Genomic DNA, 12,944 nt, shown 5'->3' on the forward strand with positions numbered 1-12,944 from the left:
GTAAATCAATTGATATTAACATGATTTGGAAAGGCACGCACTTGTCTATATAAGGTCCCACAGTTGACAGTGCTTGTCAGAGCAAAAACCAAGCCATGTGTAATGAACACGATGGGAGACAGAGAGCTGGTTTCAAGCGCAGGGCGCAGCAGGTGTCTATTGGTAAAGGACCACAGGAGGAGGCAGGTAGCTGAGTCCAGGGGCAGGCAGAAGGTCATACACAGGGGGTCCAATAAGGCAACAGTACAGGCAGGGAAAAGGCTAGTAACATCATCCGGGAGATCAGGCAATAGGTTGATAACAGAAAATCCGATAGGCTAAAGTACAGGCAGAGAATAGGCAAAAGGCGTCGGTAGTGAGGCAGGCAAAAACTATCATACACGGGAGGATTAAATTGCAGGAAAAACAGAGCTCTGAATAGACGTGTCACAAAACAAACAATATCTCACAATGATGTGGTGCAAAGAACTGAACTAAATAGTGTGTGATAATGACATACAGGTGTGTGAACAGGTGATCAGAATTCAGGTGATTGGGATCTGAAGAGTGAGCTGCGTATGGGGATCTCTTATGTGTTTGAGAGTGTGAGCTGGAAAGTGGTCTGGAAAGTGAGCTGTGTTCAGGGGATCTACGTGTTTGAGAGTGTGAGTTGGAAGCAGGCGTTACAAAATGAGGTCGAAGGAATTGTCTGTGGAGATCCAAGACAGGATTGTGTCGAGGCATAGACCCAGGGAAAGGTACCAACATTTTTTTGCAGAATTGAAGATCCCCAAGACCTCCAAAAGGAGACCTCCAGCATTCTTAAATGTTGGAACCATCAAGGCTCTTCCTAGAACTGGCAGCCCGGCCAAACTGAGCAATCGGGGGAGAAGGGCCTTGGTCAGGGAGGTGACCAAGACCACGATGGTCACTTTGACAGAGTTCCAGAGATCATCCTTGGAGATGGGAGAACCTTCCAGAAGAACAACCATCTCTGCAGCACTCCACCAATCAGGCCTTTATGGTAGAGTGGCAAAACGGAAGCCACTCCTCAGTAAAAGGCACATGACAGCCCGCTTAGAATGTGCCAAAAGTCACCAAAAGGACTTAGACCATAAGAAGCAAGATTCTCTAGTCTGATGAATGTCCTGAATGCCAAGCGACATTTCTGGAGGAAACCTGGCACCATCCCTATGGTGAAGCATGGTGGTGACAGCATCATGCTGTGGGGATGTTTATCAACAGCAGGGACTGGGAGACTAGTCAGGATCGAGGGAAATATGAACAGAGCAAATTACAGAGAGATCCTTGATGAAAACCTGCTCCAGAGCGCTCAGGACCTCCGACTGGGGCAAAGGTTCACCTTCCAAAAGGACAACGACCGTAAGCACACAGCCAAGACAATGCAGGAGTGGCTTCTGGACAAGTCTCTGAATGTCCTTGAGTGGCCCAGCCAGAGCAGGGAACCCGATCGAACATTCCCAATCTAACCTGACAGAGCTTGAGGAACTGCAGTGTCACACCCTGATCTGTTTCACCTGTCCTTGTGCTTGTCTCCACCCCCCTCCAGGTGTCGCCCATCTTCCCAATTATTCCCTGTGTATTCATACCTGTCTTCTCTGTCTGTTTGTTGCCAGTCGTTTTGTTCGTTCAAGCTTACCTGCGTATTTCCTGTCCGCTCCAATCGTTTCCCAGCCTCTCTTTGCTCGTCCTCCCGATTTTGACCTTTGCCTGTCCTGACCCTGTACCTGCCCACCTGACCTTTCTGCCTGACCCTGAGCTTGCCTGCCATCCTGTACCTTTGCTCCACCTCTGGATTACTGAACCCTGCCTGTCCCTGGCCTGAGTCTGCCTGCCGTCCTGTACAGTTGCCTTCCCTGGATTTTCGACCCCTTGACATGTCTTTGCCTGCCCCTGTTGCTACAATAAACAGTGTTACTTCGATAGTCTGCATCTGGGTCTTACCTTGATCCCTGATATACAGAGAAGAATGGGAGAAACTCCCCAAATACAGGTGTACCAAGCTTGTAGCGTCATACCCAAGACGACTCGAAGTTGTAATCACTGCCAAATGTGCTTCAACAAAGTACTGAGTAAAGGGTCTGAATACTTATGTAAATGTAATATATCATATATATATTTTTATTTTGCTGTTGTCTAAAAAACAGTTTTTGCTTTGTCATTGTGGGGTATTTTTGGGTAGATTGATGAGGAGAAAAATAAACAATTCAATCAATTTTAGAATAAGGCTGTAAAGTAACAAAATGTGGAAAAAGGTCAAGAGGTCGCAAATACTTTGAAATGCACTGTAAACCCTGAGGCTAACCACATTGTAGGTACACAAATACACATTCCCAACCTCTTGTCACGATTAGGATATATACAATGAGTAGAGGAAGAACAGGAGGGAGGGGAGGAATAGTGGAGAAGGAGAAGGAGGAAATGAGAGGAGGGAGGGGGGGAGAGGGGAGGGAGAGGAGGGGGGAATGAGAGGAGGGGGAGGAGAGGAGGAGGAAGAGGAGTGAGAGGAGGAGGAGTAGTGGAGGGTGAGGAGGGTGGGAAAGGAGAAGAGGGAGAGGAGGAAGAGGAGGATGAGAAGGCAGTGGAAGAAGGAGGGAGAAGAGGAGTAGTGGAGTAGTGGAGAGAGAGGAGGAGGTAAAGGAGAGGAAAGAGTGAGGAAGGAAAGGAGAGGAAAAAGAAAGGAGGGAAAGGAGGAGGCAGTCTTCTGGATTAGGGAGCAGCGGTAGGAGTGAAATGTCTGTGGAGGGGAGATGAAGGCAGATCTGAAGCTCCCTAGGAGCCCCGTGTGAGGAGCCTGAGCGCCAGATAAGGCCACAGCAGAACCTAATCCCTCCCACAAAGCTTAAAGTCAATATATGTCTCCCAAATGGTTCCCTATCCCCTATTTAGTGCACTACCTTTGAACAGAGTCCAATTGGCCTTGTTCAAAAGTAGTGCACTATATAGTTAAAGGGTTCCATTTGGGACGCAGACAATATCCACATAGAACAGAGAAGAAGGAACGGGGCTCCGGACTCCAGACCCAGCCCTGTCCTCCAACTCCACAGCCCTGACCTGTGGGTGGAGTAGAGCTTCATAACACAGGAGGAAAACAGCAAGGGTCTATGTCTGAAATGGCACCCTATTCCATATATAGTGCATTATTTCTGATTCCTATTTCTGACACATCCAGGGAAATTATATCCTTGGAGAGTAAGGAAGTAGGTTTCGAAGGCTGGGGTTATACAGGCAGCGGATATATTCTAATATGTTGCTAGAATTGTTGGCAAAAGATCAGAATTGAGCTGCCTGTGTAAATGTAGCCTTATGGAGTCAGATGACAGTGATGCTGACATGATCGTAAGTGTGTTGAGGTGATGATGTTAGAGGTAAAAAGGTGCTTAATTATGGCACTTGCTTGTTATCAGTTTCAAGCAGAAACCTGTTTGAAGAGGAGTGGTGTTAATTTGATGCGTGGCACATGTGGCGTGGTGTGATATGATGAATTCATCTATTGCTATGGAGACATAGACTACTCCATCTCCATAGGAGGCAACTAGCTCCCTCTATTCCTGACTGTCCATATTGAGACACTGTATTATACAATTAACAGCTTAGCCTAAGGGTGTGCTGAATAAGATCAAATGACAATATTACATACATAATGATTGCTAATGAATCACATCAAATTTGATGCCCAATTTAAATTGACATATTAAATTATAGTAGTACTCATGAGGGATAATAAGAATACTAGTAATACCAATACTTACATACTGGAATAAGATCCTGCTGTACAATACATGCAGTATGTATGAATGTGGTTACTACACATAGCATGTGTTTATGACTTATATAGCTTTGTGCACAATACAACAGCTACATTAAGAAAGGTTGTATTTTCCTCCCTGTATTTAGAGTAAGACATGGGTGTGCCATATAGAGTTCAGCACCATGGACAGAGGTCAGCACTGTGGACAGAGGTCAGCACCATGGACAGAGGCCAGCACCATGGACAGAGGTCAGCACCATGGAGAGAGGTCAGCACCATGGACAGAGGTCAGCACCATGGACAGAGGTCAGCACCATGGAGAGAGGTCGGTTCCATGGACAGAGGTCAGTATAGAGAACTCTATTACAGGCTGACTAGCTGGAGAGCCCTGAAAGTATATAACGTTTTGGAGTCGCACAACAGATGCACATCAATCACATGCTACTCGGGAAATGGAGAGAAATCTTTAATACAGGAAACAAGTGAAATAGGAGGAATTTTGGTCCTTCAATGACGCAGTTCTAACACAGAAAATGTGCAGTATGGACTCTAGTGTAGCGACCCTTTCGATCTGGGTAAGAACTGACCTGGAATCAGCCACAGGACCCCATAGCACTCCATAGACTTCCTAAACAGTGTATAGCCTCTGCAGCCGTACCGCTGTAAATTTCCCCTCCTCAGTGTTATCTGTGAATGGTTCAACCCCACACACCTTCAGTACGTCCCCAGATAGTGGCATTGGCAACTTGTCACTTCCATTGATTTCTCTTAAACTGCAATTTACATGGATATTTGTGGGTGTCCTCGGGGCAGGCTGTGTCCCATCGGACAGACCTGAGAACGCTACGCTACGCAGCGCAGCACCACTCCCCCCCTCCGGCATCCAGGAAATGTTTCCAGCCTCCCCTAGTCCTGCTCGCCATTACAAAAGAATCTCAAAGTGACTTTTCCTTCCGACTGACATCAGCAAACATGTCAGGTTTCTGAAAATGCAGGGCTTTTTTTTAATGTCAGAACTGAAATAAATTGGAGTAGGAAGGTTAAACCTTCATGATGTTGCTTGATGTATGTTTTGAGTGTGTGTGTGTGTTTTTTTTTTTCTCAGGAAAACATCAGCATTATTATTAGGCAATGTGATTGGTGGTTTGCTTTATGTTTTGGATCACTGACTTTCACAAGGTTTTTTAGGTTCTGATTTTAGGTTATATTTTTTTTACATTTTTTATGTTAGCTTAATTCCCATGTTAAACATATTTGTAAAAAGTAATTATGTAGTGGATATTGTAATACAGTATTGTGAAACAGTTGGTAGTGCTACAGTATTTTTACTATTTTTCTTTTACATAGTCTGAGTTATTGTGCTCTTGCTTGCAGTTAAAATTGTGTGATTTTTGTATGATAGTGACTGTTTTTGGCACCACAGCACCTTCACCATACAGCTGGCCTTGCAGAGAGCACAGAGCACTGAGGGCTAGGGGAATCAAAATGTCCGCCAGCTAGAGAAAGCACATAATGCTTTCTGAAAGACTCAACACTGTGCTTTAACACAAAATGCCAAAATGTCATATTCTTCAAACTTTTCAGCGGCAATAACCTGTCAGAACTCAGAACACTTTTACCTCTGAAGTGGAAAGTCATATAACGTCTGCTGTTCTGTCCTCTCGGCCTAAATAGAACACAGAAAACAAATTAAATGGCATTGCGTTGGCCTATGCACTGACTATACAGTCCCAAGTGTGTGAGTAAACAAAACAAAATTAATCTGTCAAGCCCTCATATATAGTAATAATTGTTTACACAGAATAAGATGCAGTCATTGTATATTATCCTGTCCCACTCCATGTATGATATAAGTATGTTACAAAAATGTAAGAATATTTTGCTGTCTTGAACTGGATAATGCTGTATGTTAATGATATATACAATTATATAATGTCTCTTATAAACTGGGTGGTTCGAACCCTGAATGCTCATTGGCTGACGGACGTGGTATATCAGACCATATACCACGGGTATGACAAAAAAATGTCTTGTTACTGCTCTAATTACATTGAGTAACCAGTTTATAATAGCAACAAGGGGGAGGGGGGGGGGGTATATGGCCAATGATGTTACAGAACCTACACTTTGGTAAAGAATTAAAGGGAAACCGAGCAAGAGAGGTTTTTGGAGAAACAACATAATAATCATAATCCTCTCAGAATCCCAATAATCCTACATGGCACAATATGGACACAAACAGACAATAATGTAAGGAGACACACAGTGAAAACAAACCACGAAGAACCCTGTCTGTCACAGGCAGATCTTTACCTCTGTGTCATGTCTTGTCCTGGGGGACGAGAAAGGCATCACCCAAATCACTCAGCCCGAATGGGCGCTGAGTTTGCAAGACAGTGGGGGAAGAAGGAAAGAATGGGTGCGTGCTCTTGTGCAGGCTGTTGGTGGCGGAGCTACTCGTGATGTCACAGCAAGGAGACAGTCATGATTGGGTCTAATTAGAATTTGCGGTAGCAAATAGATAGGCTTCCTGCATGATTGGATTCAAAGTGGCTTCTGGCATAATTCGCAGAGGTGCAGAAAACTAGACGTCGCTTTACATACAACCTGCGCGAGGGGAGGCGGCATCACACCAGTGTGAGCTCTCGCGCAGTCCAGAAAATACAACCGTCGCTCTCGAGACAGAGGTTTGCAGGAGTTGCAGGAGTAATTGTACCCACAGTGCTCTAGCAGCGAGACGCACGCACTCCCTGGTAAGAAGAGTTCGGCAAGGGAATAAAGAGAAGTCTGAAATCATCCACACCGTCACCAAGGACTGTTTTATATGACGAACTGCTAAGAAGAAGCAGAACAAGTTATTTCGCGCGTTTCTCCACTGTCACTACATGGCATCAGTTCTTGAAAGCAACACCCGCACCTCGGGAACTCCGAGCAGTCAAGTCAAATGCAAGTTCAAAAGGAGAAGGAGAAGAAGGTCAAAGAGAAAAGGTAAAAACTTTCATATGCATTTTTATGTTTTATTTTTACGTGTCAAACGCAGAGGTCGCGCGCACCTTGGAGTCTAGCGGAGAGCAATGACAACCTTATACTGCGTAGCGCACGAGGTTTAGGTACTAGAATTTTTTATTTTTTTATCCCTGGACATTTCAAATATTAGCCTAAACATGTGTAATAATTGAAGTATTTCCTTTTTCTGTGCACACAAAGCAGAACATATCATCAGTCCCATCATGACGCATAGTCACCAATCAAAGTTGAAGTTTTAGCTTCATGCAAGCAATGTTGTTTGCTTTGAGTCATTACAACGCCATGGATTATGTTTAAATGGTAGCATATAGGTATTGGAATTCGTTTCACAAGGAAAACGTTTGGAGAGCTTTCTCTGCCATGATTCAACAAAGAGCGCGAGGCATCAGCGCATCCATGTACTGGTTTTTAAGTTGCCACATTACCCTAATGACCTCCCAAAAAGAAAAAGAACCTCCGGATAATGTAGCCCATACTATGACAGACACTTCAGTAGCAATATTTTGCAATATTTTATCCACTTTGTGTAACTTGTGCCTAACTAGGCCTATAGTCTACACAGTAGCCTAATCCAAAGTGTTTAACACGTTTAAATTCATCACACGCTGTAGTCCTATTGCCCTTTGATTAATAATTAATGCATTCTACACTCATGAGTAGGATATGGATTGGATATGCACAAGAATGACTAAATAAACATGCATTTGAGGTCTGACTCCAATTATGCTGTGTAGCCCAGACCATAGATTGTAATACCGACAGTGACATATCCTAACTTGAGTGACCCTTTTAAACATATTTTAGTAACATGTTTGCTTATTTTTCTTATCTTTATACATTTAATTCAAACATAAATGATGCATCCTAGCCTTATGCAATATTATGCAGCCAATCACTCAGCACCTTGGAATGCAGTAGCATCATGTGTGTCAGGAGAGACATCTTGCCAATAGGGGGCACAGGTGTATTATTAACATTAACATTATAATAATTTTTTACAATTATAATTTTTTCTTCTCTGTAATATTACTAGCCACTTAGCAATTTAATGAAGTTGGCTTTAGCTAACCCAGATAGGTTCCCTATCGCCTAACCTCATAACTAGCTACCAAGTAGCTGAGGAACGCTTAACTCTGTTTTCTTATATCGAGGTGGTATTGACTGATGGTGACTCAATGTTGTTGCTAGCAAATTGTGTGATGACTTCTCAATACTGAAACTCCACCTCGATATAAGAGAACAGAGTTAAGCGTTCCTCCGCTAGCTACCAAGACGCCATTTCAGTTTATCAATCAAGTTATAGTAGTTAGCTTGTTTGAAAAATTCTAAATTCTCCAATTTACGGATGGGGGGGGGTCTAACCCCCCTTCGGACCACCCCCCAGCTATCCTCAATTACTTTGTGCCCCGTCAGATTTTTTGGGGTGCGTGGCGCCCTTGTGTGTTAGTTTATGTTTATTTCTGAAGTGTGGTTCAAAACATTTCTAACTGTGAACTACTGTTAGGCTATACCACATTTAGCCAATTATTGTCAAAATATGTGCATTAATATACATATTTCACATGTTGTCTTTAAATAGTGAACTAATCCCCTAGTGCCATGAAGCATACACACATGTCAGCCATCAGACATGTGAAATATTAAAATCATGAGTCTTAAAGTGGCTTTTAGTCTTAATGAGTATTCACACTCAACTATTCACTTCTCATCATAACTGTGTTATGGTGATAAGGAGTAAAATGACACGGAGGCCTTTAAAAACAAGCCAGTGTGTCAGGAACTTGGAAATGCTGACAGAAGGTTACAGATGAGTCATTGCTCAGTTCGAGGGGTCAGGGAGACATCCAAGACACAGCAGATAGATAACATTATAATGCACAACACTGACCAGATGGCTTGTTTACCAAGAAATGATAAACATCAGGGAAATAATTGTGGAATAAAATATAAATTGTCAGTAAATAAGATTGAATGGTGTGCATGAGTTAGTCATCACTTTAGTCAGTGGCAAAAATAAAGAATGTGTTTTTTATAGACATAGGAGCTGGTGTTAGGGGACTACACAGTCTCTTTCTCCCTGTCAGTTTAGCATGGTAGGACCCTCACCCTTATCACACCAACTGACAGTTACAGGGGACTGTATGGATTTGCTAGCGTGTGCTTTGATTTCTGAGTAGTAATTGTCATCTAAAGTGATTAAATAAATATCTGGTGAATTGTGAGTTTGTCGGAAATAGGGACATTTTTCCTACAGTGCCTCTAAGTGTTGTCACTATGCAGTGTAGGCTACTGGTGCACATCTGAGGTTTGTGTTGAAAATGCAACATTGATGTACACCTTGTCGGGAAATATGTATTTATGAATATTGTAACACACCCTAGTCATGGCAATGCAATGTCATTTTAGTAGTGTTCCTACAGTATATTCAGAGTGAGGTGTCTGCGTATTGCATCCCGAGCTATAGAGTGTGGATGAATGCTCAAAGCATGTTCAAGTTTGTGACACCAATTGAAATCATAATGAGATTTCATGAACAGTTTGCACTTTGTCATCGAACTACAAACACACCACGCCGAAACACCATTTCCATAAACCTCGGATATTAATAGCCCAAGTAATTGAGACAAGAAAGACAATACATAAAATATAATGCTGAGGCAAATGTATTTACATAATGGAAATGACAGAATTGGTTACACAACATTAAGCATTGCATATGAATACCACACAATGACGTGCACATTAGTTCACAGTCCTTCACTATGAGTTTCTAAATGGCTAATTTATCAGCCTGTACTGATTCAGTCTGATAGCAAGGGACATTAGGGGCAGGTTGCAAATGAACTAGAGCTCTCTCTCTCTCTCGTTCTCTCTCTCTCTGAGGAAACTTGTGGTCCAGCATGATAGACTCCTTTAGCAAGTAGAATGTAATACAACATTAATGTCACCATTACCAACACTGAGGATACACTGTACATGTTATGCCAATGGAAACCGGGTGGGGGGGGGGGGGGGAGTAAACTATAGACATAATAGTAGGTGTCCGATACTGTAGTGGTGTAGCCTGTATATTGTGTTGACAGCCATCTTTTGTTTGTCCAAGAGACAATGCCCTTTCAGTCAGGACAATCTAACCACCATTAATTACACAAAGCGATACGCTTCAGCAGATGGTTATAGCTGTAGGTTATTTTTTCACTGATAATGAATTTGAGACTTTAATACTTTGTGTGTTATTCTAATACACACTCATCATCTTGAGAGCACAGACAATTCTTTTTCTAGTCCTCTTGGCAAAAAGGCAAAAACAGGCAGCAGCGTTTTGGGATTATCTGGACATGGCGTTTGAGAGTTAATCCCTCACAAATGCTCCAGATTATTTCGAGATGGACTATGGTTTAAAATCTATGTGTGTATTCAAAAGGATGTAAGCAGATTTTTCCCCCTGATTTCATTAAACATTTTTTATATAATCTGTGTGATTGTTCTTTGAGGGCAGAACAGTAATTGTGTAAAATGCATCGGTAAAAACCCATTCCCACAATGTTTTAGGCAGTAGTCACAGAAAATAGATTAGTCGTAAAAGTATATATATATATATATATATATATATACACATCTATTGGTGGGTGCTTATATTTGTCCTATTTCACACATGTACAAGTTGTATTATATGCATGTGTGAGTTGTGTTTTGCACATCACAACTCCCCCTAACACACTCTCGGAGAGTGTGTCAGTAGTATAATATAGAAACCTCATTTACTCACCATATCACCTATTATATTGACCTACGGTACTGAAACGTTCCTGGAGATGTAATGCACAATTGGAAATAATTAACATGAATCATTTTCAATGTAAATATGAATTTGATCTTCTGCTATTTATGTATCTTGAGTGCTATCAACATCATGCTCTCACAAGCGTACACCAAATGTCTTTTTGATTTGCATGTCATTTAGTCATGTGTAGGGATTATTGTACTATACACACTGTCCACAGACATTGTCTGTCTGTCTATCTATACTCGTTTCAACTGTGCATTGTGTGAATTACATTTAGTTGTGCTTCATTTTTCAGCCTGTGAGGATAGTCTGTTGAGATCCTTAGAGCAGTATACTCCATCATTACTGTGAGCAGCAGTTTCTTAGACATGCAGTGTATTTTTCACTGCTTTAATTAATCACACCACAGTGATTTAGTCTGTAGTCCCTCGGGACCGTTGCAGTCTCTACCACAAAAGACTAATACAATTTGCCATCTTTGTGAAAATGTGACACACTCTCAGTGACAAATAGCCCAGACTACGACAATGTATAAATTAAATTCAACACCTGGATGAGATATATTTAATTATACATGTTGCATCAGGGATTGTGTAATGTTTTGTTTTGCCATTATGTAAAATCATAATATTCAATCATAACATTCTATACTTAGCACAAGCATGGTATAATCAAAAAAAGATTCCATATACTCTATACACAAAAACTATATTATTGGCCTTCCCCTAAATGTTTTTTTTTCTGACCATAGAAAATAATAGATTTATACCTGAACATTTTCTTTTTAGTATCCAACTATACTAACAACACATAAGCAGTGCTGACTGGAAGTCAGTCAGAAACCGCTGACACCAAGTGTCACATAATTTATGTAGCAATTACTGTTTACGCACTCCCTTACTGGGGGACTAGCGGGGCCAAGCAGGCAGAGCAGGGCGACAGTGCAGGGCTGTGGACAGACGGACAGACAGGGCTGCAGACTAGGGTCAGTGCATTTCCAGTCAGGCAGGGAGCTCAGCGACAGCGAGGTGGGGCCATCACAAAGCTATTAGCAAGGCGGACATGTCGCCTAGCGCGTCACAGGGCAGCGACATCACACCACAGCTACATAGTGGCTGCAATGACCAGTTGACAGGAGAGAGGAGCAGAGCCGGGTGGCGAGAGGGCAGAGACCGCGGTGGTTACTGGTTAGGTCCATATAGGTGTAGATAAGGAGCAAGCCGAGACCAGAGCCTATCATCTTAAGGGTCTCTGACCTTTTGGTGTGCCACACTGACCTGGCAGAGAGTCTACTCTTTTTACAATGCGATACTGGGACTAGACATGGCATTTTGAATAAATTAGCTCTTTTGATCCCACATCTCACATTCATCTTGCACAATTTCTAATGTAGGTTTTATCACTGCACAGGGAGAATTCTCTGTAAGGAATAGTTACCATGACCTGCATTAGCACAGCTATTAATGTAAGGGACAAACCAATGTCACAGCCACTGTGTTTGGGGAGGGGGTTTGTATTTGTACTGTAGCCAGATGTATTGCTGTAAGAGATGTAAACAATATTTTGGCCTTAAACAGTTCCGTCATATTTGTGCTGATAAACGCATTAAAATCTGTGACAAAACACCTCTGGCATTTAGCGGGTTAATGAAGATCATCACCACCGGCAATTGTGGTGCCGTGTGTGTAGACTCGCACACACGTGCGTGCGCAAGGGCACACACACACGCAAGCATGCGCGAACACACACACACCGCTCTTGATTAAGTGTAAAATATTCCTTGGTTTAGGACACCGTGTCCTCCCCTTCTGAATGTTTAGCTGGGCGGGAGAAAAAGGTTATTAAACATGAAATGGTGACTGTTCTCTCTGGAGAACCCACAGCTAAAATGACCAAGGAAAGGAATAGCAGAACTTTAGCAAAATATCATAATGACTAATTATCTCATAATAAAGACTTCTGAGACTTGGCACTTGAATTTCTGCTTAACGTTCAGTGAGGAAAAACACATTTCATGCTGAAATGTCTCAATAACACAGATGAGCTGCTGAGGTAATCGACTTGCTGAGGTCATAACGGGAATCAATCAAAATGTATTAAAATCAATGGGACAGGAAGAAGGAAGTCTCAACTGCCTTGTTAAGGAGTTGCTTGAATTTCAGTTAATCACTACATACTTTACTTACTCTGTATTTTGGGATTTTTAAATGTTATTTTAATGGATAATGATAAATTATTAGTTGCCATGATAACATAATATGGAAATTAAATTAGTCCAATCATAGGATATACAGTACAGTACGCTGTTAGAAATAAATTATGTATATAATTTTAAAAGCTTTTTAGTCAAAAATTGAATGAATGATAGTGTCTAGTTAC

At 41.9% G+C, this 12,944-nt stretch overlaps 1 protein-coding gene across 1 annotated transcript in view; it reads left to right on the forward strand.

Annotated features, from left to right (window-relative positions):
* The first annotated feature begins 6,399 nt into the window (after positions 1-6,399).
* The window catches only part of adarb2 (adenosine deaminase RNA specific B2 (inactive)), a 248,732-nt gene continuing 242,187 nt past the window's right edge, over positions 6,400-12,944 (forward strand). The window contains exon 1 of the mRNA XM_064949117.1: positions 6,400-6,739. Within this exon, the coding sequence (XP_064805189.1) occupies positions 6,637-6,739 (103 nt within the window). The 5' untranslated portion in view covers positions 6,400-6,636. The remainder of the gene's footprint in view (positions 6,740-12,944) is intronic.

The sequence above is a fragment of the Oncorhynchus masou genome, chromosome 30 (assembly GCF_036934945.1).
Source record: "Oncorhynchus masou masou isolate Uvic2021 chromosome 30, UVic_Omas_1.1, whole genome shotgun sequence".
NCBI classification, from domain to species: domain Eukaryota; kingdom Metazoa; phylum Chordata; class Actinopteri; order Salmoniformes; family Salmonidae; genus Oncorhynchus; species Oncorhynchus masou.